This window comes from Silene latifolia, chromosome Y (assembly GCF_048544455.1).
Source record: "Silene latifolia isolate original U9 population chromosome Y, ASM4854445v1, whole genome shotgun sequence".
In the NCBI taxonomy this organism is placed as follows: Eukaryota; Viridiplantae; Streptophyta; class Magnoliopsida; order Caryophyllales; family Caryophyllaceae; genus Silene; species Silene latifolia.
The window spans coordinates 86,123,787-86,150,874 of NC_133538.1; the positions used below are offsets into that span (position 1 = coordinate 86,123,787).

Sequence of the window (27,088 nt, forward strand, 5' to 3'; positions counted from 1 at the left end):
GACCGAGTAGAGGGTACTCGGCCGAGTATACTTTATATTCGACCGAGTATCCGGTCTGACAGGTTTAATTCCGCGATTTGGTTAAGGTGATTAGAAATTATACTTTTACGGTTTCTGAATCATTTTACGAAAACTAAACGACGCTCACTTCTCTCTCTAATCACCCCAACCATTCTCAAGGCTAATTGATCGGTCGCAAGTCTACACTTCCGTCTCTTGTCTCAATTTAATGGGTAAGTGTCTAGTTCGTTGTAATCTGCTAATAGGTTGTCTTTTAGGGTTTTGCCCCAATTTATGATTTGGGGGTTTAGGGTTTGTTCATCATATGTGTGTTGATTGTGGATTATAATTGTTATAGGTGACGATGTGGTAATTGTTGTGCAACTATATGATTGATTGCAGCATAGCGGATTGCGAAAAGGTAGGGTTTCTCCTACTCAGTACTGTTAATTGATTGAGATTGCATATGTTTTATAATTGTTGTTATCTGCTGATCATCGGAGGTTGGGTGTTGTGGTGACGATGTTGGTGTGGTTGTGTTGTGACGGTTGTGGTGTTGTGACAGCTGTGATGCTGTGTGTGTTATTGTGGTGGAGTCACTTGCGGGAGTGGCTTCACACCCTAGTTCGCCCTCTGTGGAACCCGTCACGGGAGGGGGTGTCCACATTAAGGAACATGGATTGTAATTCGCTCGTTGAAGAGCTGGACTAGGTGGGGATGGGCTGCGGTCACCCACCAGCGACGAGGATTACCTGTTGCGATGGGTAATCTGGCAGGGCTACACACTTCGGTGTGTAGTCGGTTACTGTGTGAGATCGGGAGACCGGGGATGGAGGATGATCAGCCGATTACATTATGTGTTTGTCTTATCTTGATTGAACGGTACTGACCCCGTGTTGTTGTTTTGTAAAACCTGCGGTGATCCATTCGGGGATGGTGAGCAGATTGTGACAGGTAATGCAGATGTTTAGCTATGGGACAGTCATGGGGAGTCATCACTTGAGTCTAGTTTCCGCTGTTACAAGTTTATCTGTCTTTGATTTCAGTTGTATTGAGACCTTATACTTTTATTTTTGAGTCGGCCGAGTTTTATGTAATCGCTAACTCTTTATACTTTAATAAATGTGTTTTTGGATTGTTGCTTTTGATATATACTTACCTCGGGCAACCGAGATGGTAACAACCTTTCATGCTAGGGTAGTCCTTGGTAAGGTACCTTGGTATGAGGGGGTGTTACACAGATATTCCTTGCCCAACCAATTTTTGCCTGAACACACGTGCAAAGAAAGAACCATCACCACGTAATATTCGCCACTCGTGTTTAGCCAGCATCGCCTCATTTAGACTAGCAATATTTCGAACACCTAACCCGCCTTGACTTTTTGGTAAACTTAAGAATTTCTGACTACACCAATGGACAGGTTGTCCCTTCCTACATCCAGCCCACCAAAAATGTGACAGAATAGAATTAATTCTTTTTGTCACACTTACCGGCATTTTAAACACCGATAGAAAGTAATTGGAAAGATTTGATAGGACGGAAGAAATAAGAGTCAATCTACCCGATGATGAGAGAAAAATCCCATTCCAGGGTGCAACACGTTTCATTACCATATCAATAACACCCTTAAATAGTTCCCGTTTTGATCCTTGAAAATCCGTCGGTAATCCTAAATATTTTCCCAAACCCTTATTATCCTTTATCTTTACAACCTTTAGACCTTGGCGAGCATTCCTTAGAGTAGTACTTGGACTAAAAAGATTCCCGGATTTATTCTCATTCATAACCTGGCCCGAAGCCTAGCAATACCTATCCAAAATTCCTTTTAAAGTTTCAAAAGAATTCCCTTGATCTTGCAGAAAGAACACCGCATCATCCGCAAGAAACAAGTGAGTTAAAGGTTGTACCCCACTACACAGACGAATTGAGTGTGTGATTAAGTTAAAAATTCACAAAGTAAAGCTTTGGTAAAAAAAATGCAATAACTAGGGGAAAACTGACAAGATAACACATTCTCATGCTCGAGCAAAGCATAAAAGGGAGAATGAAGAAAGTCAAGAAACTACTGGATCTCTATTGATTTGATGGGATAATGGTAGAAATGTAGAAAAGAAGACAGACTTGAAGAGATGGCCTTTGCTTGGTAATTTTCTTTCAACATTTTGAGCAGAAGGGTAATGAGAAATCAATTAACATAAATACACAAGACTGCCATTTTGCTTAGTAAACCAACGAGTACTAAAGAAAACAATAGACTAAAACTACCAACAAGATGTACTTACGACTTCGGGAAACTTGCTGTAGTAAATCTTGTTCACTTTCATCAGTGCAACACCGTGCTCAGCACTAATACTCCCACGATGTTTAGATGTCCACTCGTAAACAAAGGGCTCAATTTGCGCTAAAATCTGCCACCAAACTTAGCTGAGTACTCACATAACATTCAACATTCTTTTTTTTGGTTACTTTTCTACAAGATATAAGAAACTTACAGCATCATCATACTGAGGAGAGGTTATATTGAGGTCCAAGTTGCCATCTCCCAGATGGCCATATCCGACAACATTAGCTGGATGACCTACACAAAGAGTCCATGTTGCAGCTAAACAGAAAGTTAGGAAGACTGAAGTTCGACATATTTTACAAAAAGCTTCATAATAGATAAATTACTCATATATAGAAGGGATGGTAAAGTGAGAGGCTGAAGTTCCACATTAAGGTGGCGTTTGATTGGGGGGGTTTCAGGAAAATGAAAGAGAATGAAATTAGTCCATTCCCTTACTTGATGTTTGTTTGCTACCTTTTTCCATTCCCTTTACTCATTTTTCAGTGTGGGTTTAGCCCTCATTCTCCAACCCCCCACCGCCCCACCCCCCAAAGTGTCCCAAACCCTTTCCATATTACCTTTACTCACAACCATCCTCTACCTGTAACTCTGTAAGCACCAGCTTTCACCACCGACAATCACCAAAGCCACCCCACCGGTACCACTTCACCTGCCAGTGACTCTTCCCCCACCCGACCCCACCACTTTAGTGACCCCCTTACAACCGATCGCAATCACACCCATCCTCATAATCACCACCTATAACCCTAAAATATCACTCTCCCACACCCAAAAACACCAAATCTGGTATTTTTGGGGGTGAAGGGGATTTCAGGGGTAGAGGAGTGACTTTTAGGGTTATGAAGGGTGGTTTCCATTAAAAGGTTCAATAAATGTTAGTTATTGATACTCGATATCTACCCAGTTTCAGAATAATAACAAGGGTAACAATGGCAAGATTATTGCCAGAAAGTCACAATTTCCCCAGTTGTCCCATGTCTTAAGGCTGGCCATAAAAATGACAACAGTACCAGAACTAAAATGATATAAGATGTATGAATTACCAAGGCGTGTCCGCATTTCCTCCACAAGATCATACATTTTCTCCACATGAATAGACAAATCGTACTTGTATACAGCCCCTGACTTCATCAATGCTTCTGGTACGCCCTAAAGCATATCAGAGTAAAACATTTCATCAATTTTGGTACTACTCACAAAATGAACTAGAATTTGGATTGAATGAGAGTAGTACATGGTTTATGAGCAAAACTGGCATTCAATACAAATAATGGAGTACTTTCGGAGTAGATAATAAACGGACACTTCTACAAGTCTACAACTTACAAGGACACCACTTAGGTTCAATCAAGATGGAGGAAAGGTACCAAAATACTTTTGTAAAATATGCATATATCACACGACGTTACGAGTATGCATACTCAGAAAGAAATACAAACAGTAGAGCAAGACAAAGAACCTCATTTTAAAAAAGAGAAACAAAAACTAGAATAGCAACATCTCGCTGAAAGTTGCTATACATATGAGACTGTTAAAATCCAAGCGCTGTCCACATATTTGAGCTTTAGTCTTTCCTTTCATGTACTCTGCATTATGAAATTATTTCCGTTATAGTTTGAAAGTCATGCTCAGGGGAAATTTTCCTGCTTCCTAATGTGAAAAAAAGCCTTGATATTAGTATTCTTTTCAATTTCGAGATTGCTAGATTTTAGAGCACTATTAGTATTGTGCACACTTAGTGTGTGCTCTGAATAGCTACGTACAATTCAAATAACCCTTTTTTAGAGGTGCTAGTCAATGAGATTCACTTTCTATCTCAAGCTTAGTTATGCCCATTGCTTATGCTTAATACTAGAGACATCGTGATCTCTGTCATTTACTGAATGTGTGTGACGCTCTGGTGATTGAGACCAGAGATTCAAGGGCATGCAGATCTGAGACCCTCCTAATTGTTAGATTTTAAGTATGTACGAATAAGGAATTGACAATAATAACACCGCACCGAATCGACTCCGCTTTCCTAATAGAATAATTCGACCCTTAACAGTGCCTGACTATAATCGAACTTTCTACTGAGATAATCTACAAAGATAAGACGGTGCCCTCTGATTTTTGGCACAAAAATCAGAGACGTAATATAGAAATATTTTGTGTAGAATGGAAATATTTTGTGTAGAATGTTATACGTTCTTTGATGCAAGTAGAAGATTATGTTTTTACTATAACTTTTTCTTCTCATACCTTTGTCTATTTATAATGACAAAGCAGGGTATAGGGAGATGTATTTCTGAAGAGTTACAACTCTTCAGAAATTCCGGTTACAATTAATTAAAATACGAGTAGTGAGACCCCCTTCATAGTTATTCGAACCGAAAATTATACCGCAATCCCGTAAATAATTATACGAGCGTACACTCCGTACTTCCCAAACTCGTATTATATTATTTAGAAATTACCCATCACTGAACCGATCTTAATTACGCCAAATGAGCCGGTAATTACTCTTAAATCACCAACATTCCTCCCCCATTTAAGCGTAATTCGAGATTTTAAATTAGCTAACAAACATACCAATTTATGCATAAATGAAAATGTCACGAAGATTGAATTTTCACTTAGTGAAATTACACATTCCAAATATTCGAGTATTGGGGTGTGACTAAGCATTGAACCCTTGCTACCCATTTTGAATACATGAAGATAACTCACACATAAATTAATTTATTTCTAAAAATTACATAAACCGACACTTAATTACAAGCCTAGTGTCCCATATCTATTCATGAACATTAGGAGTCAAACCCATGCTCCTTTGAAGCGGCTGTACTTCATGTACGTTCATATAGGTTGATTCTTTTCATCGTATCCTTGCAAACACACTTTTTCAAAAGATCAACCTTACAACATGCAAATCTAAGCACACACCTCGGGATATGAATGATTGTGTGCTTCAATCTCTTAACAATAGGCCTTCCACATTGAATTCAACCTCTAACATTGTATTAGAGGGGAATTGGGTATCCTATCGCCAAGGATCTTATACGAGTTTTAGTCTCATCCCGTTAACCGACTTTATAACCAAGTCCGTAAATGATCCTTTATGCAAAGTGATCAACTAAAAAATGAGATCTCACCAAACAACCAATATCAATTTCCATTCATGATAGTCCATAAATCATGGTGCGCACCGTTATTCACTATCAAGAGTATATTCCATGTATATTAATTGGAACCGTATCAATCATGGAAGGCAAATACCGCTAATATACTATACATGCATGCATATTAGTACCAAATGGAACATCTAGTAGAAACTACATTAATTTTACAAAGATACAGTATCAACTAGTAAACCACCATGGTTAGATTCACATATTCATCTTTACAAAATCGGTAGAGATTAGTGATAAACTGATAGCAAAACAACACACTAAGAAAATCACCTTTTGAGTGTTGAAATGATAAAGTGTAAATATCATATCACACAAATTGTGAACTGCACACACATGATCAACACATATAAACTATAAGTAATTATCATTGGTATCACTTGAGAGTTTACTTATCTCGTTTGATGTTTCAAGTATGTTTCGCCAACTGCTTTTTGTCTTATCTGTATTTTCGTGAACCGGGTATTTCATCAATATTACGAACCAAACTTGGGAACGTTTCATTGGGAATAAACAAACCCATGATGATCACAAAACTGTCTTAATAAAACAGATTGTCGCCAATACTTGTGACAAGACGCTAAACCAAGTATCAAATTACACAAATAAATAAGCATAATCTGACTTTATTCATAAACCAAGAGAGGCAAAAAGACTTGTTACACATACTAACCACCATACAAGATCATGGTGTTAACATCATCATATCAAATGATCGACACAATTACGTCTATAAATGATACATTAATTCACAAGATGAAGTAATAACTTTTACGAACTTTGTGCAATGATAATGTTAAACGACTTTGATCAATTCATCTATCCAATTGCCTTGGTAACAAATCTTTTACCAATTCAGATAATGCAAACCAACACTTAACTTGACAAGATTATTATAACTTAATCTAATAAACCAGATTCTCGTATCATATCATTCCGATATTATTATGATATGATACGGCTCATATTGATATTATTGTTTCCGATATTTTAGCAACGGTTTCCTAATTAGGCCCTGTTCTTTTGGACTTAATTTCGATTCCATTCGATTCGATTGATTGATTCAACTCCATTCGATTCGATTCGATTGATTCACTCAATTGATTCGATTGATTGATTCGATTGAATCAGTTGATTGATTCGATTCGATTGATTGATTGATTGATTGATTGATTTTATTTCAACATTACTATTATTATTCTTATTGATATTCTTATTATTATTTTTATATTAATGTATTTATTATTATTATTATTATTATTATTATTATTATTATTATATTATATTTATTATATTACTATGATATTTATTAATAATTATTTCGTATTGTTTATGTTCCGGGTGTAATTCCAGAGCAAGTATCGTTACCACCCGTGGCTTGTAGAATAATGTCTTTGGTTGAACCCTTCTCGCTCCTATCGCCTCTCTCGGCCTTTCCTGCAACAATGAACGAACTGAGGGCTTGGCTTTATGCCAAGCGTACCCACTCCGACGCCCAAGTCAGTGAACTTAGAGGTGTAAGTTGTATACTAATTGGCTAGGAATGTATTGTAGAGAGATAAGGGAGATATTACCAGATGAATAGTGTATTTTAGGTTTAGTTGTGGGATCCTTTCCTCAATGAAGGTTGAGGAGTATTTATAGGCTTTCACCTTTTGGCACGTAGTGGCCAAGTGGCCAAGTGGCTTATTAGGTGGAAAGACCGTTCTACCCTCGGCCGATGAACCTACGGCAGGCCGGCAGAGGGTCTTGGATGTGAGTACGCGGACATGTGCCCCGGCTGGCGGGTTGCCATGCCGAGACCCTGATAGCGGGCCGATGGGCTGCATCGGCTGGGCGATCTAAGTCGTTGAATTGCTGTGGATATCTTTGACCTTGCTCAGTGTGTTGACTTGGTCAGCGGTGCAGAATATGCCCCATCAATTTGCCCCCAGCGTAGTCTATGCCGTGGTATGGGCTCCGATGTATGCTGAGCATATATTCTGCACTAAGTAAATTTCGCAAATTTTTCTGTATCGGCGTCTTCTTGTGTATCGGCGTGGCACCTGTTATTCCGTACCATATACCCTATCCCCCCTCCACATGGGTGCGTGAAGGGTAACCGATGTGGAAAGGAACAAGACGCTGGCCGAGACCAGGGCTGAGAGTGCCGGTTGAATTTGATTGCCCCCGGCCGGTGCCTCCTGGCTTGGTTTGTCGGAAGCCGGCGGAGACTAGATACCTAGGAATTTGTTTGAGGGAGATGAACAGTCGAAGAGATGTGAATAGGCGTGTTGAAGACGCTTGGTCACTGTTGTATTGATTGACATTCAACTGTTGCGACGATTGACATTCCGCGGTTGCATGCTTGACACGTGTGTGTTCGCTGATTGGTTGACGCTTCATGGGCTGTGCCCTGATTGGTCCTTCTTCATGGGCTTTTCTCTATAAATAGGGTAGTTATTCCGTGATTTTGGCCTCCATTTTATTTTCGAAAATTTTCTCCAAAATCTTCATCTTTCCAAACTTTCAAGGGTTTTCTTCTTCTTAATCTTCGGAGTATTTGATCCGGCGAGTGTTTTTCTTTAAGGTAAACAAGCAAACTCTTTATTTTCCTTGCTAATAACTTGTTGTGAACCATGTCTGCTTCTGATGCCGGGCCTAGTAAACCTGCGTCGGGGGGTCCTAGGTCTCCTTCTCCTGAAGTTGATCCTCAAATTCTGGAGGAATGGGAGGATTCTGACTCTTTTGGTGATCTTGGTGATGATTTTGGTGATGATACGGAAAGGTCTCGTCCTAGTGAGGGGAGACGGTACGTCATGGATCACGGCTATGTCTGTAAGATCCGCCTTGATCCTGCTTGGTCCCGTAAGCTTGCCGTTGTTCCGTGAAACTTTTCGAGGATCATTTTTTCTTTGGTAGGGGATACGAAATTGTTATCCCCGGAGAGGGTCAGTATCTTATCTTGCCCTCCGCCGGCCATCTTGGCGTGTACTGCGGCATTTGGAGTACGGGCTCCGGTTTCGTGAATGGGTACGTTGTGGCCATAATTAGAGCCATGAACGTTGCTGTTGCCCAACTGCACCCGCTGGCTATGAGGACCATAATTGGTTTCGTCTGGCTTTGTCTTTTTAAGGGAGAGGCTCCGACGGTGGATTTATTCCGCCGTCTTCATCATCTAAAACCGTCACTCCCTGGCCGCGTTGGATGGTACAGCGTACAAACCGAGCAGGGTTACGTCTCTGTTGACAAACTCTCTTCTTGCAAGGGCTGGCAGGGTCGGTGGGTGTATGTTAAAGTGCCGAATGACTATCCGCGGCCCCGTTCCTTCCAAAGATCGTAAATTTGCGGTGTGAGACTAGGGCGGAGCATGACGGATGGGTCACTCGGAAGCGTCTTAAAATGGATGCTAGCGGGGTCCTTCGAAGGAGGATGAGAAGGCGGCCATGAGGCTCTTTGAGGTGGACAAGGGTGGGGTGCCGAAAAGATGGATTCCCCCGACGAGATCATTCTTCGGGATGAGCCGCTTTGCTATGTCGGCCTCATACCTACCCTAGCACGGGGTGAGTGGGGTCGGTTTGAGGCCCACCGCCGCTCTTGATGTTCCTTTATTTTCGAATCTCGATTCATTTCTTCTTCTTGACTCTTGCTTTGTTCCTTTTGTAGACCACTTTGGACCGGACCTATCCGAGGATCTTCTTTGGAGAATGGGCCGCACAAAGATAAAACCGTCGCTAACCCGCATCCCAAGGCTTCACCGATGACCATGAGATGTCGCCGAATGATCTTATGGAACAATGGCTAAGGGTCTTGAGCAAAGAGGAGGCGCAGGCGAGGGTTGTGAGCGGCGTGGTGCGTCGGACGCGGAAAACAAGGCCCTTGGTGGCAACGGCGTCGACACCGGTTTCAACTCCTATCCCCTCCCTTAAGAAGATGGAGATTGTTGAGATTCCTGATGAGGGGGATTCTGACGCAGAGGGATCTCCCCTCATCCGCAAGAGGAAAGGGACAACTTCTACCGCTGGCAAGGAAGTGCCTTCTCCGGTCAAGAAGGCCAAACATGGTACCTATCTGGCTTGTGGCCTAAATTTAGCCGAACCATTAGGTGTTTCTGATAAGTCGGTGTTGATACTGATATTTTAATTGAATTCCTGCAGATCAGCCGCAATCGGCTATTGCTCACGTTGGGCAGCAGGCGGTGGGGTCCTCTGCACAGGTTGGTGATCAAGGCACCACCGTCAATCCTTCATCCCAGAAGGCTTTCGTCTCCCGGCCCGCAGCTAGTGGCCAAATTGCCACCATCGTCCCTTCATCCCAGAAGGCTTCCGTCTCCGAGCTTATAGAGGAGGGCACGAAGCTTATTAGGGAGCTGGCGAGGTGGAACGTGGCTACCGCTGCTCGTCTCAGGGAACAAGAGAAGGCCGTGGCTCGGGCTGTTCATGAGCGTAATGCCACTAAGCAGGTGGCTGCAGCGGCGAAGTTGGGTCTCCTTAATGAACAGAGGCTCAGGGTAGAAGTTGAGAAAACGCTCTTGGCCGAGAGAAAACTTAGGGAGGACGCTGAAAAGGAGGTCCTTGCTGAGAGGGCTAAAGCCGAGACTGCGGCTGCCGAAGCTGCGGAACTGCTGAGGAAATGTGAGCTCGCTCAGGGGCGCGCCGACCTCTACCTTACGCAGAGGAACGAGTCCCGGGACCTGTTTAAGGCTCAGGGCGAGGTGGTTCGGGCGAGATGCCGTTATCAAGCAGAAGGAGGCGGACATCGAGATGCTGCAAACCGACATGCTTCCCAAACTGTGCGCCAAGTTCCGGGATTTGGCCGAAGATGCTGCTAGGGAAGTTATCGGGGAGCTTTTCCCCCTTGATGGTTCCTTCCCGTGGGGCAGGTTCGACGTGTTGCTTGATGACAAGCTCGAGGCTAAGGAGAAAGCCGCGGTGGAGGAGGCCAAGGAGGCGGTGAAGGCAAAGATGGAGAGGGAGGCGGCCGCGGAGAAAGCAGCTCTTGCTGAGAGGGCTCGGGTGGCTAAGGAAGAAGCCGAAAGGATGAGGGCAGCTGAGGATGCCGAGGCCAAGGCTGAGGCTGCTAGAAAAGCTGCTGGGTTGTCCGCCGAAGAAGATGCGGCTTGATGAGAACAAGTTTACAGCAGATCTGTTTCAGCTCCTCATATGTTACCATGTGTTGCCTGGCGAGAACAAGTTTACAGCAGATCCGCTTCGGCTGTCCGGGGGCCAGTTACTCAGCCCTTCCTCCCGTTATCTCTTTGTACGTGAACATAATAGTAGTTTTGTCTTCTTTTTGTACAACCTCGGTAGGTTGTGTTTTGGCTTATCCCTATGGGGACGGCCGTCGTCCGTATTCTTTTCACTTGTAATTTGTAACTTATCTTCTAATAATGGTTCGTTTCTTTCGCCTTCGGCTTGGCCAAGGTCTTTATCTCATCTTTGTCAGAATTGTCTTCCTGTATTCCTAATTGAGCGTGTTTCAACGCTTCCAAGACACCGTCTGTTTTTGCGAGTGTAGTGTGCGATGGCCGTTACTGTCATGGTATCCGCCTTACGAGGGTGATTTCCGCTCTTGTCGGATTGACAGTGTGAGCCGGCACTGGTTACTTGATGGAGACTACCGCTCTTGTCGGTACGACAGTGTGAGCCGGCGCCTGTTTCTTGGTAGCGTGTTACGTGGCGTCTACCATTGACAGTGTGAGCCGGCACTGGTTACTTGATGGAGACTACCGCTCTTGTCGGTACGACAGTGTGAGCCGGCGCCTGTTTCTTGGTAGCGTGTTACGTGGCGTCTACCACTTGGAGTGACTGCAACGGCATCAAACCTCTTGGGGTGACTGCCGTGGCGTCTACTACTTGGGGTGACTGCGACGGCGCTAGATTCTTGATGGAGACTGCCGCTCTTGTCGGTATGACAGTGTGAGCCGGCGTCTGTTTCTTGATAGCGTGTTACGTGGCGTCTACCACTTGGAGAGACTGCGACGGCATCAAACCTCTTGGGGTGGCTAGTGGCGTCTACTACTTGGGGTGATGCGACGGTGCTAATTTCTTGACGAGAATGCCGCTCTTGTCGGTATGACAAAGGTGTGAGCGGCGTCTTTTCTTGATAGCGTGTTACGTGGCGTCTACCACTTGGAGTGACTGCGACGGCATCAAACCTCTTGGGGTGGCTGCCGTGGCGTCTACTACTTGGGGTGACCTAACGACGCGCTAATTTCTTGACAGAGAATGCCGCTCTTGTCGGTATGACAGTGTGAGGCGGCGTCTGTTTCTTGATAGCGTGTTACGTGGCGTCTACCACTTGGAGTGATGCGACGGCATCAAACCTCTTGGGGTGGCTTGCCGTGGCGTCTACTACTTGGGTGACTGCGACGGCGCTAATTTCTTGACGAGAAATGCCGCTCTTGTCGGTATGACGGTGTGAGCGGCGTCATTTCTTGATAGCGTGTTACGTGGCGTCTACCACTTGGAGTGATCTACGACGGCATCAAACCTCTTGGGGTGATTGCCGTGGCGTCTACTACTTGGGGTGACTGCGACGGCGCTAATTTCTTGACAGAGAATGCCGCTCTTGTCGGTATGACGGTGTGAGCGGCGTACATTTCTTGGTAGCGTGTTACGTGGCGTCTACCACTTGGAGTGACTGCGACGGCATCAAACCTCTTGGGGTGACTGCCGTGGCGTCTACTACTTGGGGTGACTGCGACGGCGCTAATTTCTTGACAGAGAATGCCGCTCTTGTCGGTATGACAGTGTGAGCCGGCGTCTGTTTCTTGATAGCGTGTTACGTGGCGTCTACCACTTGGAGTATTGCGACGGCATCAAACCTCTTGGGGTGGCTAGTGGCGTCTACTACTTGGGGTGATCTGCGACGCGCTAATTTCTTGATGGAGACTGCCGTTCTTGTCGGTATGACAGTGTGGCGCGTACATTTCTTGATAGCGTGTTACGTGGCGTCTACCACTTGGAGTGACTGCGACGGCATCAAACCTCTTGGGGTGACTGCCGTGGCGTCTACTACTTGGGGTGACTGCGACGGCGCTAATTTCTTGATGGAGACTGCCGCTCTTGTCGGTATGACAGTGTGAGCCGGCGTCTGTTTCTTGATAAATAACCGATGGGAAGAACTTTGCTTTGATGGAAGGCGTGGATGGTTTTTTCACTAGGTAAAAACATGCGTTGGGGTGTCCACAGCCATCTTGGACACCTCCGTAGCTACATAAAATTTTACAAGACTACCAATGCCCTAACGGCCCATCACAGGTACATCCCCCAAATCAGCCACTGGTCGTATCCATGAGGTCGCCCCCCTGCTGTAAGGACGGGCTTTTTCCTTTTTCGGACTTCTTCGCCTCTTTGAGGGATTGCATGTTGCAACCTCGGGCGGCTATCTGGACGTTGACCACCTCATCCTTCTCGTCTTTGGAGACGAGCTTATGCGCTTCCCCCCGGTCCGAGACATACATCAGTGTTAGGGCCCGGATGGACATTACTGCGTCAGCTTCGCTCAGGGTGACTCGACCTATGAGAACGTTGTAGGCAGACGAGCCGTCGATGACGACGAACTCAGCTAGGATGTTTTTAGCCGCGTTCTTCTCGCCGAACGTCACCGGGAGTTTAATTGATCCCGCGCACGGACCGGCCCCAGAGAAGCTGTATAGAGGGTTGGTGCAGGGGCTTAAGTCCTTGATCCTCAGGCCGAGGCCGAGAAAGCACTCCCTAAACATGATGTTCGTGTATGCACCTGTGTCAATCAGGCACCTCTTGACCAGGTGGTTGGATATGTCCAAATTGACTACAAGCGGGTCGCTGTGAGGGGCGATGACCCCTTCGTAGTCCTTTCTTCCGATAGTTATATCGGGGATGCTTGCAGAGGGGATCCTTGAGTTGGGCACAAAGTTGATGGCCTGATATAGCTCGTTTAGGTGCCGCTTGTGCCCATGAGCGGACCCTCCGTTTTCGTTGCCCCCGATGACAACGTGAATCACGCCTATTCGTTCGAAGACGGACTTCCTGTCTGAACTGCCGGCGTCAGTCTTTTGGCCTTTTGCAACGTACTTGCCGAGGCTTCCCTTTCTGATCAGCTCCTCTATGGCATTCTTCAGATGGCGGCAGTCGTTGGTTAAATGGCCGGTGTGGCCGTGGTACTCACAGTATTGGCTCGTGTCACCGTCACTTTTTGGCTTGGGAGGTCTTTCCCACTTCTGGCCCTCGTTTTTGCTCAGGGCGAAGACTTCGGCGGCTGATACGACGAGAGGGGTTTTTTCACTATACCGCCTCTGGTGGTACGTTCCTGAATTCCACCCGGCTCCTGCCGAGTCTTGCTTCCGGTCGGATCTGCCCGGCCGTGATCGAATATTCTCACGGCGTCCACTGTCGGGCCGCGAGCCGTTGTTGTCGCGGCGTCCTTCGTCCTGACCGTCCTGCCTGTGACTCTTCTTTCCTGATTGCTCGGCTTCGCGGGGATCTTCCCAGGTCTTGTGGTAGTCTTCCACCTTGATGGCTTGGTCAGCCAATTTTCTGGCGGCGTCCAGGCCCAGGCCCCCGCTCTTGATGAGCTCGTTTTTTAAGGCTCCCCTTGGGAGGCCCTTCATCAGTGCGAAGGCCGCCAGCTCGGGATTAATCTCTCGAATCTGCTGGACCTTTCCATCGAACCTCTTCACGTAGCTCCGGAGAGACTCGCCCCCCTCTTGTCTGATGGTCAGGAGGTCAGATGTCTCTACGGCCCTTCTCTTATTGCAGGAGTACTGGGCTAGGAAAGCGCCCTTCAGGTCGGCGTAGTAGTACACCGAGCCATCGGAAGCCCTTTGTACCGGCTCCGAGCCATCCCGTGCAAAGTTGTTGGGAAAATTCGGCACCGAGACCTCATCGGGCGCTCCCATACCGACATGTAGGACTCGAAGGCCTCGGCGTGGTCGATCGGATCACCATCCCCCTTGTATGACGGGGGTGGCGGCTTGAGCTTATTTGGCACCGGGACTTCTAGGACGTGGCGTTAAGGGGCCGCCGACCACGTGCCGAACGACACGCGGCGATCGGCTCCTTGCGTCCCCTAACCCGGCTCCTCCCCGTAGCGGGAGGGGCTCCTTCTTCGGCTCGGACTTCTTCTCCAACTCGCCGAGTCGGACTCCTCGCTCCTTCGGGGTGAGCCTCGTTCGTGTGGCGGGGGCGTCCCTCCCACGAGTGCGGGAAGGACTTAGGTCTACCGCGCCCACTTTGGGCTCCCCGCGACTTGGGCCGGGTCGGCTTCTCCTAGTGCTCCGTTCAAGTTTCTCGGAGTCACGTTTTGGGCCCCGGTCTCCCGGACGCTTTCACCGCTTGCTCTTGTCGTCGTGACGGTGTGAGCGGTGTGTTTACTAATTAGGTCTAGGAGCATTTTCGGCTGGCTACATCAACCACACGTCCCATGATGGTGACCTGGTTGGGCGGCGCGTGTCGGGTATTGATGGCATCCCGAACTCCGGTTGGATTACTCCACCGGTGGAGGGCTGTATGACTCCAGAATTGTTGAAAGTATCATCTTGGTAAAATGCAGTTTCGTCGGTTACGACTGCATCTTGTTGTTTCGACATTTTCTTAGCTTTTTGGGTGGGTTTTTGTTGGGTTTTTTTTTTTGTTTTGGGAATGAATGTGACTAGCTTCTAGTGTCTTTCCCCACAGACGGCGCCAATTGTTCCGGGTGTAATTCCAGAGCAAGTATCGTTACCACCCGTGGCTTGTAGAATAATGTCTTTGGTTGAACCCTTCTCGCTCCTATCGCCTCTCTCGGCCTTTCCTGCAACAATGAACGAACTGAGGGCTTGGCTTTATGCCAAGCGTACCCACTCCGACGCCCAAGTCAGTGAACTTAGAGGTGTAAGTTGTATACTAATTGGCTAGGAATGTATTGTAGAGAGATAAGGGAGATATTACCAGATGAATAGTGTATTTTAGGTTTAGTTGTGGGATCCTTTCCTCAATGAAGGTTGAGGAGTATTTATAGGCTTTCACCTTTTGGCACGTAGTGGCCAAGTGGCCAAGTGGCTTATTAGGTGGAAAGACCGTTCTACCCTCGGCCGATGAACCTACGGCAGGCCGGCAGAGGGTCTTGGATGTGAGTACGCGGACATGTGCCCCGGCTGGCGGGTTGCCATGCCGAGACCCTGATAGCGGGCCGATGGGCTGCATCGGCTGGGCGATCTAAGTCGTTGAATTGCTGTGGATATCTTTGACCTTGCTCAGTGTGTTGACTTGGTCAGCGGTGCAGAATATGCCCCATCAGTTTATATTATTATATTTATATTTAATACATTTATTATTATTATTATTATTACTATTATTATTATCATTATTTTTATTATTATTATTATTATTATTATTATTATTATATTATATTTATTATTTTATTAATATATTTATTATTATTAATATTATTCATAACATATTTATTATTACTATTATATTTAATATTATTATATTAATAAGTTATTACTTAATATTTATTATTTTATTAATATACTCATTATTAATATTATTAATCACATATTTATTATTATTATTATATTTAATATTATTATGTTAATAAGTTATTATATTAGACCTATTATTATTATTATTATATTATTTATTTTTTAGTTATTATTATTATTATATTATATTATTATTAATAATGTTATCATTTATATTACTAATATATTATTATTATTATTACTTTATTTATTATTATATTAATATTTTATTTTTTATATATTTTATTAGATTATTATTATTAGATTATATTAATATATTATTATTATTAATGAATAATATTATAATAATATTTATTATTATTATTAGTATTATTTTTATTATAATATTTAATAATAATAATAATAATAATAATAATAATAATAATAATAATAATAATAATAATAATAATAATAATAATAATAATAATAATAATAATAATAATAATAATAATAATAATAATAATAATAATAATAATAATAAGCGGATCCAGAAATTCTCGGTATCTCAGGATGCAGGGGCTCGGGTGGCCGCTTACATTTTTACTAGACTTAGCTTTGCTATTGCTAAGGGTGTGGGAGCCCAGATTGTCTCTCGGCTCCCCACCAATTTCATGTAAAATTTTATTTTTATTTTAATGAAAGCTGCGCGCATCCCTTCATAAAAAAAAATAATAATAATAATAATATAATCTTTTTATTATTATTTGATTCGATTGATTGATTCGATTGATTCGATTCGATTCGATTGATTGATTCGAATCGATTCGATTCGATTCACTCCATTAAGTTGATTCGATTCGATTCGGCTCCATTAAGTTCGATTCGATTGATTCGATTCGATTCGACAATTTCGGTCAAAAGAACAGGGCCTTACTAGGATACCGTAATCTTCTTATGATCTTGTAACCCTTATAAAAGGGACTTTGGTTTACTGAATTAATCAATTAAGCCTTCACACACTACATACTTTATGTCTCTTAACATGGTATCAGGTTCTAGGTTACGTTTCCGCGCCAAACCCTAATTTATTTTTTCTCTGTTCTTTCTTTCTCTCTGTTTCGCCTTCTTTTGTCATCTTCCTCATAAAACAATGACGATTGGCGGCGACTCAACTGTTTTATCTTGGTAACAGTGATATCCCCGGTCTAGCCATTTCTCATGTTAAATTAAACTTCGTAGTGATAACTATGAGGAATGGAGCCGATCTACCAAAATGACTCTTAAATCCAAAAGAAAGTTTGGTTTTTGTGACTGTACTATCGAAAAACCGTCTGACAAATTGCTCTTGGAACAATGGGACATTATCCACGCAACTATTGTTCAATGGATAATGCATTCCATTGATTCCTCAATAAAACATAGCATCTCTTATTTTGAAGACGCTCGTCTTCTTTGGGCTGATTTGGCCAAACGTTTCTCGGCTGTCGATGGGACTAAAATCCATTCCCTTAAATCTCAACTCCATGACTGTCATCAGGCTAAGGGTGTGACCATCGCTGACTATTACGGTCAGTTAAAAAATTTGTGGGATTCACTTGCTAGCCATGAGCCTCCTTTTGCTTGCGCGTGTGGCCGCTGTTTGTGTAGCATCGAGAAATCTGCCATTGCTTGCCAGGATTCCGAGCGCTTGCACAAGTTTCTTATGGGCTTGGATCGCTCCCTTTACGGTAATCTCCGTTCCAATTTATTATCCATGGATCCTCTGCCTACACTCAATCGTGCATTTCAGTTGGCTCTGCAAGCGGAGCGTCTTTCTCAGGAAGGCGTGGTTCAACACGAGACTGTTGATATGGCTGCTTTTGCCATTCGTCCTGCTGCATCTTCCTCTTCGGTCCTTGACTGACGTGTTCTCCGGGACCAAGAAAAGCAGGACTGCAGGAAGTTAAAATGCTCTCATTGTACGGGTTCAGGCCACGAGGTAACATCTTGCTTCATTAAATCTGGTAATTTTCCTGATTGGTGGGGCGATTGCCCTCGGACCCTCGAAGAATTTCGTGCTAAGGCTCGTACTCGGTTTGGAGCTACTGCCTCTACTTCCACTCCGGTTCCTGCTCGTGCTCATATGATGCACTCTGAGTCTGACCGTCTCTCTGGTATGTTTTCCGATTGGATTATTGATACGGGTGCATCCCGTCATGTTACCGGTGATATTTCTTGGTTAAGCAACTCTCATTCCATTTCCTCTCATCCAGTCACCCTTCCTAATGGGCATAATGTCACGGCTAATTTGGCTGGGACAGTGAAATTGAATGACTCCCTTATTTTATCTGATGTACTCTATATTCCGAGTCTCACTTGCAATTTACTGTCTGTCTCTCAATTAGTTGCTGCGACTGGCTGTACCTTTACTTTTACTAACGAGTCTTGTATCATTCAGGACCATTCGAAGAGGACGAGGATTGGAGTCGGTAAGCTCAGGGATGGCCTTTATTTTCTCAGCGTGGTGGGACGGTCTTCCGCTGTTCACGGGGTGAGCGAAGCAGACTCTTTTGCTCTCTGGCATAAACGTCTTGGACACCCCTCTAATAAAATAGTTCATTTACTTCCGCAATTTTGCAATTCCCGTATTTCTAGTTCTAGTGCGTGTGATGTCTGTCACCAAGCAAAACATTCTCGTGACAGTTTTAAACTTAGTTCCAATAAATCGTCGGATATTTTTGATTTAATTCATTGTGATTTATGGGGTCCCTATTGTACTCCCTCTCTGTGTGGTGCGAAATATTTTTTAACAATCGTCGATGATTGCTCCCGTGCAGTATGGGTATTCCTCCTTTTCGATAAAACTGAAGTCACACAAAAATTCATGAATTTCTTAGCTATGGTTGATACCCAATTCTCTAAACGGGTCAAAATTGTTCAATCCGATAATGCGAACGAGTTTAATGCTATGGCTGCCTATTTCGAAAAAAATGGGATTTTATTTCAGACTTCATGTATTGGTACGCCTCAACAAAACGGTAGGGTCGAGCGAAAACATCGTCATATCTTAAATGTTGTCCGTGCCCTACTCTTTCAGGCTGAGTTACCCACGATTTTTTGGGGAGAAAGTGTCCTTTCCGCTGCCTATTTAATTAATAGAACTCCGTCAATTTTGCTTCATAACAAAACCCCATATGAATTTCTTTTCCATAAACCCCCGTCTTATACAAATATACGAGTTTTCGGCTGCTTATGTTTTGCTCACAATCAATATACTCATGGTGACAAATTTGCCCCTCGTAGTCAGAAATGTATATTTGTCGGGTACCCATATAATAAAAAAGGTTGGCGGGTTTATGATCTAAATACGGGTGCTCTATTTACTTCCCGTGATGTTCGGTTTTACGAGACCAACTTCCCTTATTCCCGTTCCCTCACTAATCAGCCCAGCAACTCAATATCCTCACCTGACTCTCACATTCCGTTTTTAGAGGATTCACATTTGGGTAATCATGAAAGCTATGAGGATGTCAATAATACCCCTTCAAATGCATCTATGATGCCAGGAGATACAAATAATGCTACACCCACTGAAACCATAATTCCCAATGAAACAAATTCCACTGCTAGTTCTACGCTTAATAGCGAGCCTCTTGGACGAGGACACCGTCTTAAAATACCATCTACACGTCTTCGGGATTTCGTTGTTGGCACCACAGCCGACCCCACCACGCCGCCATCTTCTCCTGACAGTCCGAGCTCTTCTCCTTCTTCCTCTTCAGGTACACCCTACGCTCTTGCTAATTATCTTAATTGTGCTAAGTTTTCTACTCGTCACCGTCATTTTCTTGCAGCAATTACGGAAGGTACTAAGCCTCCTTCTTTCCGTATTGCTATGAGTGATCCAAAATGGTGTCGAGCTATGAAGGATGAAATTCTTGCTTTTGAAAAGAACGGTACTTGGGAGTTGACGGAGCTTCCTGCTAATAAGAAAGCACTCGGGTGTAGATGGGTCTATAAAATCAAATATAAATCCGATGGGCAAATTGAGCGTTATAAAGCAAGGCTCGTGATTTTTGGCAATCATCAGATTGAAGGAATTGATTTTGGTGAGACTTTTGCTCCTGTTGTTAAGATGGTAACAATTCGCACTTTTCTTTCGATTGCTGCTATTTTTAAATGGAGCTTCATCAGATGGACGTCCATAATGCTTTTTTACATGGTGATCTTTCTGAGGAGGTTTACATGAGACTGCCACTTGGTTTTAGCAAGGGTAAGGAAGGGAAAGTTTGTCGGTTGCGAAAGTCACTATACGGGCTCCGTCAAGCGCCCAGATGTTGGTTCGCAAAACTGGGTACCGCACTCCGTACCTATGGATTTGTTCAGTCAACCTCAGATTACTCACTTTTTAGCTATACCCGGGCAGCCGTTTGTATTCACGTTTTGGTCTATGTGGACGATCTTGTCATTGCCGGCAATGATTCTAATGCCATTTCTTCTTTCAAAACTTATTTGAGTAGTTGCTTCCACATGAAAGATCTTGGTCCATTGAAATATTTTTTGGGCATTGAAGTGGCTCGTAGCTCCGAAGGTATCTTCCTTAATCAACGCAAGTATGCATTGGATATTATTTCTGAAGCCGGTCTTCTTGGTGCTAAGCCTGCCTCAACTCCCATTGAACAACATCATCAATTGGGGTTAGCTACAGGCGAGCTCCTTACTGATATAGAATCGTATCGCCGCCTTGTTGGTCGTCTTGTGTACCTCGCCGTTAATCGCTCAGATCTTGCTTACTCTGTTCATGTGCTTTCCCAGTTCCTCAATACACCACGACAGGAGCATTACAATGCTGCCCTTCGTGTGGTCCGTTACTTGAAAGGAAATCTCGGACAAGGAATATTACTAAGCGCCAATAGTGAGCTCAAAGTTTCGGGTTGGTGCGATTCTGATTACGCGGGCTGTCCACTCACTCGACGCTCCGTAACCGGATGGGCTGTCTTCCTCGGTGATTCACCCGTCTCATGGAAGACCAAAAAACAACAAACGGTTTCTCTTTCTTCAGCGGAGGCAGAATACAGGTCCATGGTTGCCATACTTTGCGAACTCAAATGGCTCGTAGGACTTCTTGACAGTTTAGGGGTTCATGTCCCTCGGCCTATGGAAATTTTTTCGGTTAGTCAGTCCGCGATTCAGATAGCTCAGAATCCCGTATTTCATGAACGCACCAAACATATTGAGGTGGACTGTCATTTTATTCGGGATGGTATCAAGGACGGGCTCGTCAAAACCTCGCATGTTGGCACTCGTTCTCAGCTTGCGGATATTTTTACAAAGGCTTTAGGCACAGCTCAATTTGATACGCTTCTCCGCAAACTGGGCGTCCTTGATTTACACGCTCCAGTTTGAGGGGGGGTAATAGGCCAGATTCCCGTAGCATATCATTCCGATATTATTATGATATGATACGGCTCATATTGATATTATTGTTTCCAATATTTTAGCAACGGTTTCCTAATTACTAGGATACCGTAATCTTCTTATGATCTTGTAACCCTTATAAAAGGGACTTTGGTTTACTGAATTAATCAATTAAGCCTTCACATACTACATACTTTATGTCTCTTAACATAATCAAACTATCACATGAATCAAAAACAATGTACGTATACTTATCTTTTCTCTTGATTGTGATACTTCCATATATATGGATCTTGCTGTTGTCTATGCGGCAATCTAGAAAATAAAAATCGCATAGTACCGCGCCGAATACCTTTGCGAACGACAAGTAAAACTTGAACCAAATTCACAAATTCACAAATTCACATACTGATCAATCGTTATCCAAAAACGTAAAAGCCCTCAAGCTTCCCAAATCAACACCCCCAAATTTCTCCAATTTGTTAACCTTCATTGTCATTTCCATAACATTCGTCATCTTAAAAGATTACGAAATTATTCTATTAGATTGTTAGATTTTGAGTATGTACGAATAAGGAATTGACAATAATAACACCGCACCGAATCGACTCCGCTTTCTTAATAGAATAATTCGACCCTTAACAGTGCCTGGGTATAATCGAACTTTCTACTGAGATAAGACGGTGCCCTCTGATTTTTGGCACAAAAATCAAGACGTAATATAGAAATATTTTGTGTAGAATGTTATACGTTCTTTGATGCAAATAGAAGATTATGTTTTTACTGTTACTTTTTTCTTCTCATCCCTTTGTCTATTTATAATGACAAAGCAGGGTATAGGGAGATGTATTTCTGAAGAGTTACAACTCTTCAGAAATTCCGGTTACAGTTAATTAAAATCCGAGTAGCAAGACCCCCTTCATAGTTATTCGAACCGAAAACTATACCGCAATCCCGTAAATAATTATACGAGCGTACACTCCGTACTTCCCGAACTCGTATTATACTCCCTCTTATTCGCTATAATGTTCCCTCTTTCCCGAAACGGATTATTCAAGTAATGTTCCCCTTTCCTTTTTTGGTAAATTTTACTCTTATTTTATTCATCTCTCTCTCCTATCATCAAACCCCACACAACTCTTTTACTCCTATTTTATTAATTTTCTTAATGTTTTGGCCCCACAACTCCTTATTTAACTCCTAATAATTTATCTCTCTCTCCTATCACTAACCCCATCAATGTCCTTTATTCATTTTTAATAGTATTCCTTAAGTATCGTGCCAAAGACAAAGGGGAACATTATAACGAATTGGAGGGAGTATTATTTAGAAATTACCCATCACTGAACCAATCTTAATTACGTCAAATGAACCGGTAATTACTCTTAAATCACCAACACTAATTGGCATCCTTCATAGCACTTGTCCTCCAATAATTGCATCCTCACTGCGAGAGATAGTAAGGGTTTAACATCACGTTTTGACTGACCGATATGAACCTTCGCAGACTGCATCAACGAAAATAGGCCTAGCGAGGTTGCATATTTTCACTCCCGAGCCTAATTGTAGCATACTGAACCAAAATCTAACATTGTAGGATAAAACGACTAGATAATTAGAGGACCAAGAAGGCAAGAATCCAAGATTTAGACAATTTGGAAGCATAAGATTAGTCTGATTACAAGATAGGTCCTAACTAGAAATGCATGAATGGTAGAGCAAATGAGCGATGGACATTGATGAATCTTCTTAGAAGAAAATAAAAGAAGAGCATAAGTCACAACCTCACGGATACGCCAAAATGAAGATGCTTGGTTGATGTCCTGTGCTATGGTTCCATCAGATATCAATCCGTTCTCCATTGAGCGAAACAAGAAGGTCTCAAGCTTCTCTCTGGACATATAAGCAACGTCGACTACTTAGACCTATCAATGTGAATATACATCATGCAACTCAAAGATGGGACAAAATACAAGTATAACTGTGAAAGTGATTATTCCATTTCCAATGATGTTGAAAGCAATATAATGGAATAAAGCAAAATAAAACACTGAAGTGTCTGAGTATCTTAGAGATTGGGGAACTGGGCAAGTAATAGTTCGTCGATGCAATACTTGGGCAACTTCCATTATGGATCATTCATAATTGCTCGTGTGTTTTAAGCACAAGGGTAAGGCCATTAACATCCAACCATCCTTCCCAGTTACCCTGCTACAAGAGGGAGCCTTTAAAGAACAACGATAATGTTTTAGACTTAAGAGTATAATTGCAAAAAACAAACAAATGTACTACAATTATTCTCTTTGTATATCCACTTCTTTTTCTTTTCCTATTGTTAACCTAGAATGGAGGTAGAAGAATTATCTGAAGGTAACAGCCAGACCAAGTAAGATGACCCCATAAAGCAGTAGCTTAAGAGGCGTCCACAACAAAAGTGATAACACCCAATCTCTTAGCATTTGGCAGACATACACACTTATCAGCGGTAAAAGAAGCAGCAATTTTCAACATCTCAAAACAAAAAGAAATGTAATGAACTGTGATCAACAGTCCAGCTTAAATCCAAACAGATGGCACCTAATGGCTAATACGATGCCTTTTGAAGCCACATGTTTTGCGGAAAAATAATGACCATATTGATGGTTGACAAAACACTCACCTATCATAAGATTCATCACTGCCTGTTGTCTCAATCAGGACATAAAAGCTGTGTAATGCAGGAGGCAGAGGATTTCTCACTCCTAAATTATTCAGAACCTATAACACAAAAGCACAAGTCATTTTGTAACTCGACAAACATACTGAAAAAAAAAAAAACGTAGATTCATTGAAGTAAAAAGAAATCAGCGTCCATGTTAATGCATGAACTCCATAACCTAGATGAATGTACCCTTATATTAGTGCAATAGGTCATGCAAGAAATTAATATATGCAACATTAGTAAACTTAAAAGCAATTTCTGACTGCCAAAATTTTATCTGGAAGCATTCAAACAGTTGTAGCAACTAGCAAGTAATATTTTCAACAAAGAAAGATCTTTACCACATCCATTGCATGGCTATCCAAAATCTCAAATGCAGATAAGACCTCTCCAAGTTTCCTTTTGGCTTCAAGTAGAAGTTTCTGACATACATAGGCAATTAAGCAGCAACAACATTAGTTTACTTTTTCATACATGGGTATTAGGTATCAGAGTGGAAATTTGAACTTGGAAGCAATAACCAAACGGAAAAGACGATATCCAGGGATAACTTCTCCAGATAAGTCAAACAAAGCATCATGTATACATAACATGGGAATACTAGCAAATCACTGAAGAACAGTTAAAATTTCTAACACTCCAGCCACAACAGTCGTTACGGATTATGTTATTATCTTCCCACATGAAACATGTCATTTAAAACCATGGTTACCGAATTCGCTTTGAATACGTCCTTATCAATTCGCAATTCGCTCCTATAGAATGTGTGTGTTGTATGTATTTTCAGTAAGCAACATGATAGAATTTGCTTTTAACAATTCGCGATTCGCAGGGCACCGAGCGAATTCGGTAACCATGTTTAAAGCTACATTTGTGTAAGCACAGTAGGTAATTGAAGCAGCTATGATTTATGATTTCTTGCACTGTTCTTTTATCGAGGAAGGTATTTGATACACACTTTTAATGAAGGATCATCTATAGTTGATCGAAAAACAAATGGAGCATTAAAATCATTCTTTTAATTCGGTTCAGGGTCACTAGTGAATGTTGGAGTTAGTGCTTCAAAAGAAGCAAATTGTAATTCCCAATTTATTCATGGGATGGTTTTCCAAATTGATTGTGCATTCTCCCACACTTGATTTATGAGTTTTTCCACCTTGATTGTGTAGTATCCTAAAATTATCATTTTACGATACTAACTTTGTGATTTACCATACTCATAACACTACTATATAAACTCATCCCTACCACACAAAAAAGACACAACAATTATTCTCTCTTCTATTCCTCTCTAAATATTTCTCTTGTACAAAGCTGATATTTGGCAAAGTTCTGCAAGTAGTCCTCATTCTGAGTCTTTGTCGTATACCTTAGACTCGGACGTCGTGTAACCCTGGGGGTTGGTTGCCAAGAGACCGTGTGTATCGAGCGGGGCAAATTCAACTTTAGGGCAGTGATTGTATCACACCACTACAACTTTCTATTTCTGTAAGTTTATATGTTCATTGTTCGTCTTATAGTCATACCGCCTACAATCTAAAGTTGAATTTTATTTTTCTTGCTCATTAAATTTATATTTAAAGCGATATGGCTATGTCTGTTTCCGTTTTTTTGTCACAAAAAATATAATCTAGTAACTTTTGTTACAACAATCAGTAGCGATATACAATTTTTTTTGCTCCAATCGTGACTTGTACAAGTTTGTCGTATACATACTGAAAGTCTGAAAGCAATATTCTCAAACAAAAATTTTGTATGGGTTCTAAGTGCCCTTTTAGCATGTATATCTCTTAAACTTCTAACCTGATCATGTTCTAGATATTGATTGATATTAAGGTAGTTAATGTTCATCTCATAAGCCTGCAAAACAAAAGTAGTTGGTTTTAATAGACTTGGGAGTTTATCACGTTGGGATGGATAATTTTGGGATTTGAATTAATTAAGTTTAGTATGCGAGTTTCGAGCTTGATAATTACCTTGTGACGTAAATACGTAATATGTATTTGCCTTTTGAGATACCTTTTTGATATAAATGATGATTAGTTTAATGGTGCATCTTTTCTTCATGTAATACTAGCCATGTATACGGGTGAAAGGTATGATGAAATCATTATTAACAATGTTTGTGGTTTTGTTGGTATACACATTAAGAACTCATGATTAATGAAATTATAAACACAAAACTTATATCTTTCTCCTAAATTCCATATTATGGGAAAAACAAAACATACAAGTTTGAATGTGTGTAAGAAAAGTACACATGTTAAGGAAAAGCAAGATTTTGCAGATGTTAGTAAGGTTGTGTTGTTAAAGGGATAGTTGTGTTGAAGAAGAAAAGTTTGTTGGGGTTGAAAGAGGTCTCTGATTCATCTCTTTTCGACACGGTTGAAGCCGAAAAGGCTTCTCTCCAGCTTGTTAGTGCTGTTAATGCTGATCCAGGTATGTGGTGTATACCCTTTTCTTAGCATTCGTTTGTTTGACTCTCCTTAATCTTGTTTGTGTAAGATTGTGGGACTGGTTTGAAAGTATCCGGTAAAAACTATGTGTTGTTTTGTCCTTTTAGATGGTAAACTTTTTGTCATAATTTCAGTAAATTAAGCAAAGTAATTATGCAAAGAAACCAAAGTGGCTTGAGTGTAGTGGAGCGCGGGAGTGCCTCAAAGCGTTGCAATGGCAACGAATTGAGAGGTCCCGGGTTCGACTCCCTACACGGGAGTGCTGCGGTTACCTGTCATCCTAAAGGATGTCTTACATGGCACACGTGGTTTGCAGGGTATTGCATGTGCCCGGGGGGATTCAACCCCTCGTCACCAAAAAAAAAAAAAAATTATGCAAAGAACGTATTGCTTAATTTATTTGATTGATTTTGGCATTTTGTTTGACTTAATGATATTTTGTGTTAAGAAGCACTTGTGTAATTGTGTTATATTTATTGTTTGTTGTTGTTTTGAGAAATATGTATCGAAAATCAAAATATGTCGAGGTATGAATATATATATAAGATTATGAGACATATTTGAGTTGTTTTTCACAATTCTCATAACAAAGGAGTTAGTTTGCTGAAAAT

At 42.3% G+C, this 27,088-nt stretch overlaps 1 protein-coding gene across 1 annotated transcript; it reads right to left on the reverse strand.

Moving 5' to 3' along the window:
• Positions 1-2,178: 2,178 nt before the first annotated feature.
• LOC141628469 (D-2-hydroxyglutarate dehydrogenase, mitochondrial-like) lies at positions 2,179-26,088 on the reverse strand. Its single transcript, XM_074441609.1, has 8 exons — positions 26,041-26,088; positions 25,738-25,881; positions 24,363-24,443; positions 23,980-24,077; positions 23,105-23,213; positions 3,392-3,497; positions 2,494-2,579; positions 2,179-2,409 (listed from the first exon to the last, which is right to left on the reverse strand). The coding sequence occupies exons 1-8, from the start codon at positions 26,086-26,088 to the stop codon at positions 2,263-2,265; spliced, it is 819 nt and encodes a 272-aa protein (XP_074297710.1). The 3' UTR covers positions 2,179-2,262.
• Between the last annotated feature and the right edge of the window lie 1,000 nt (positions 26,089-27,088).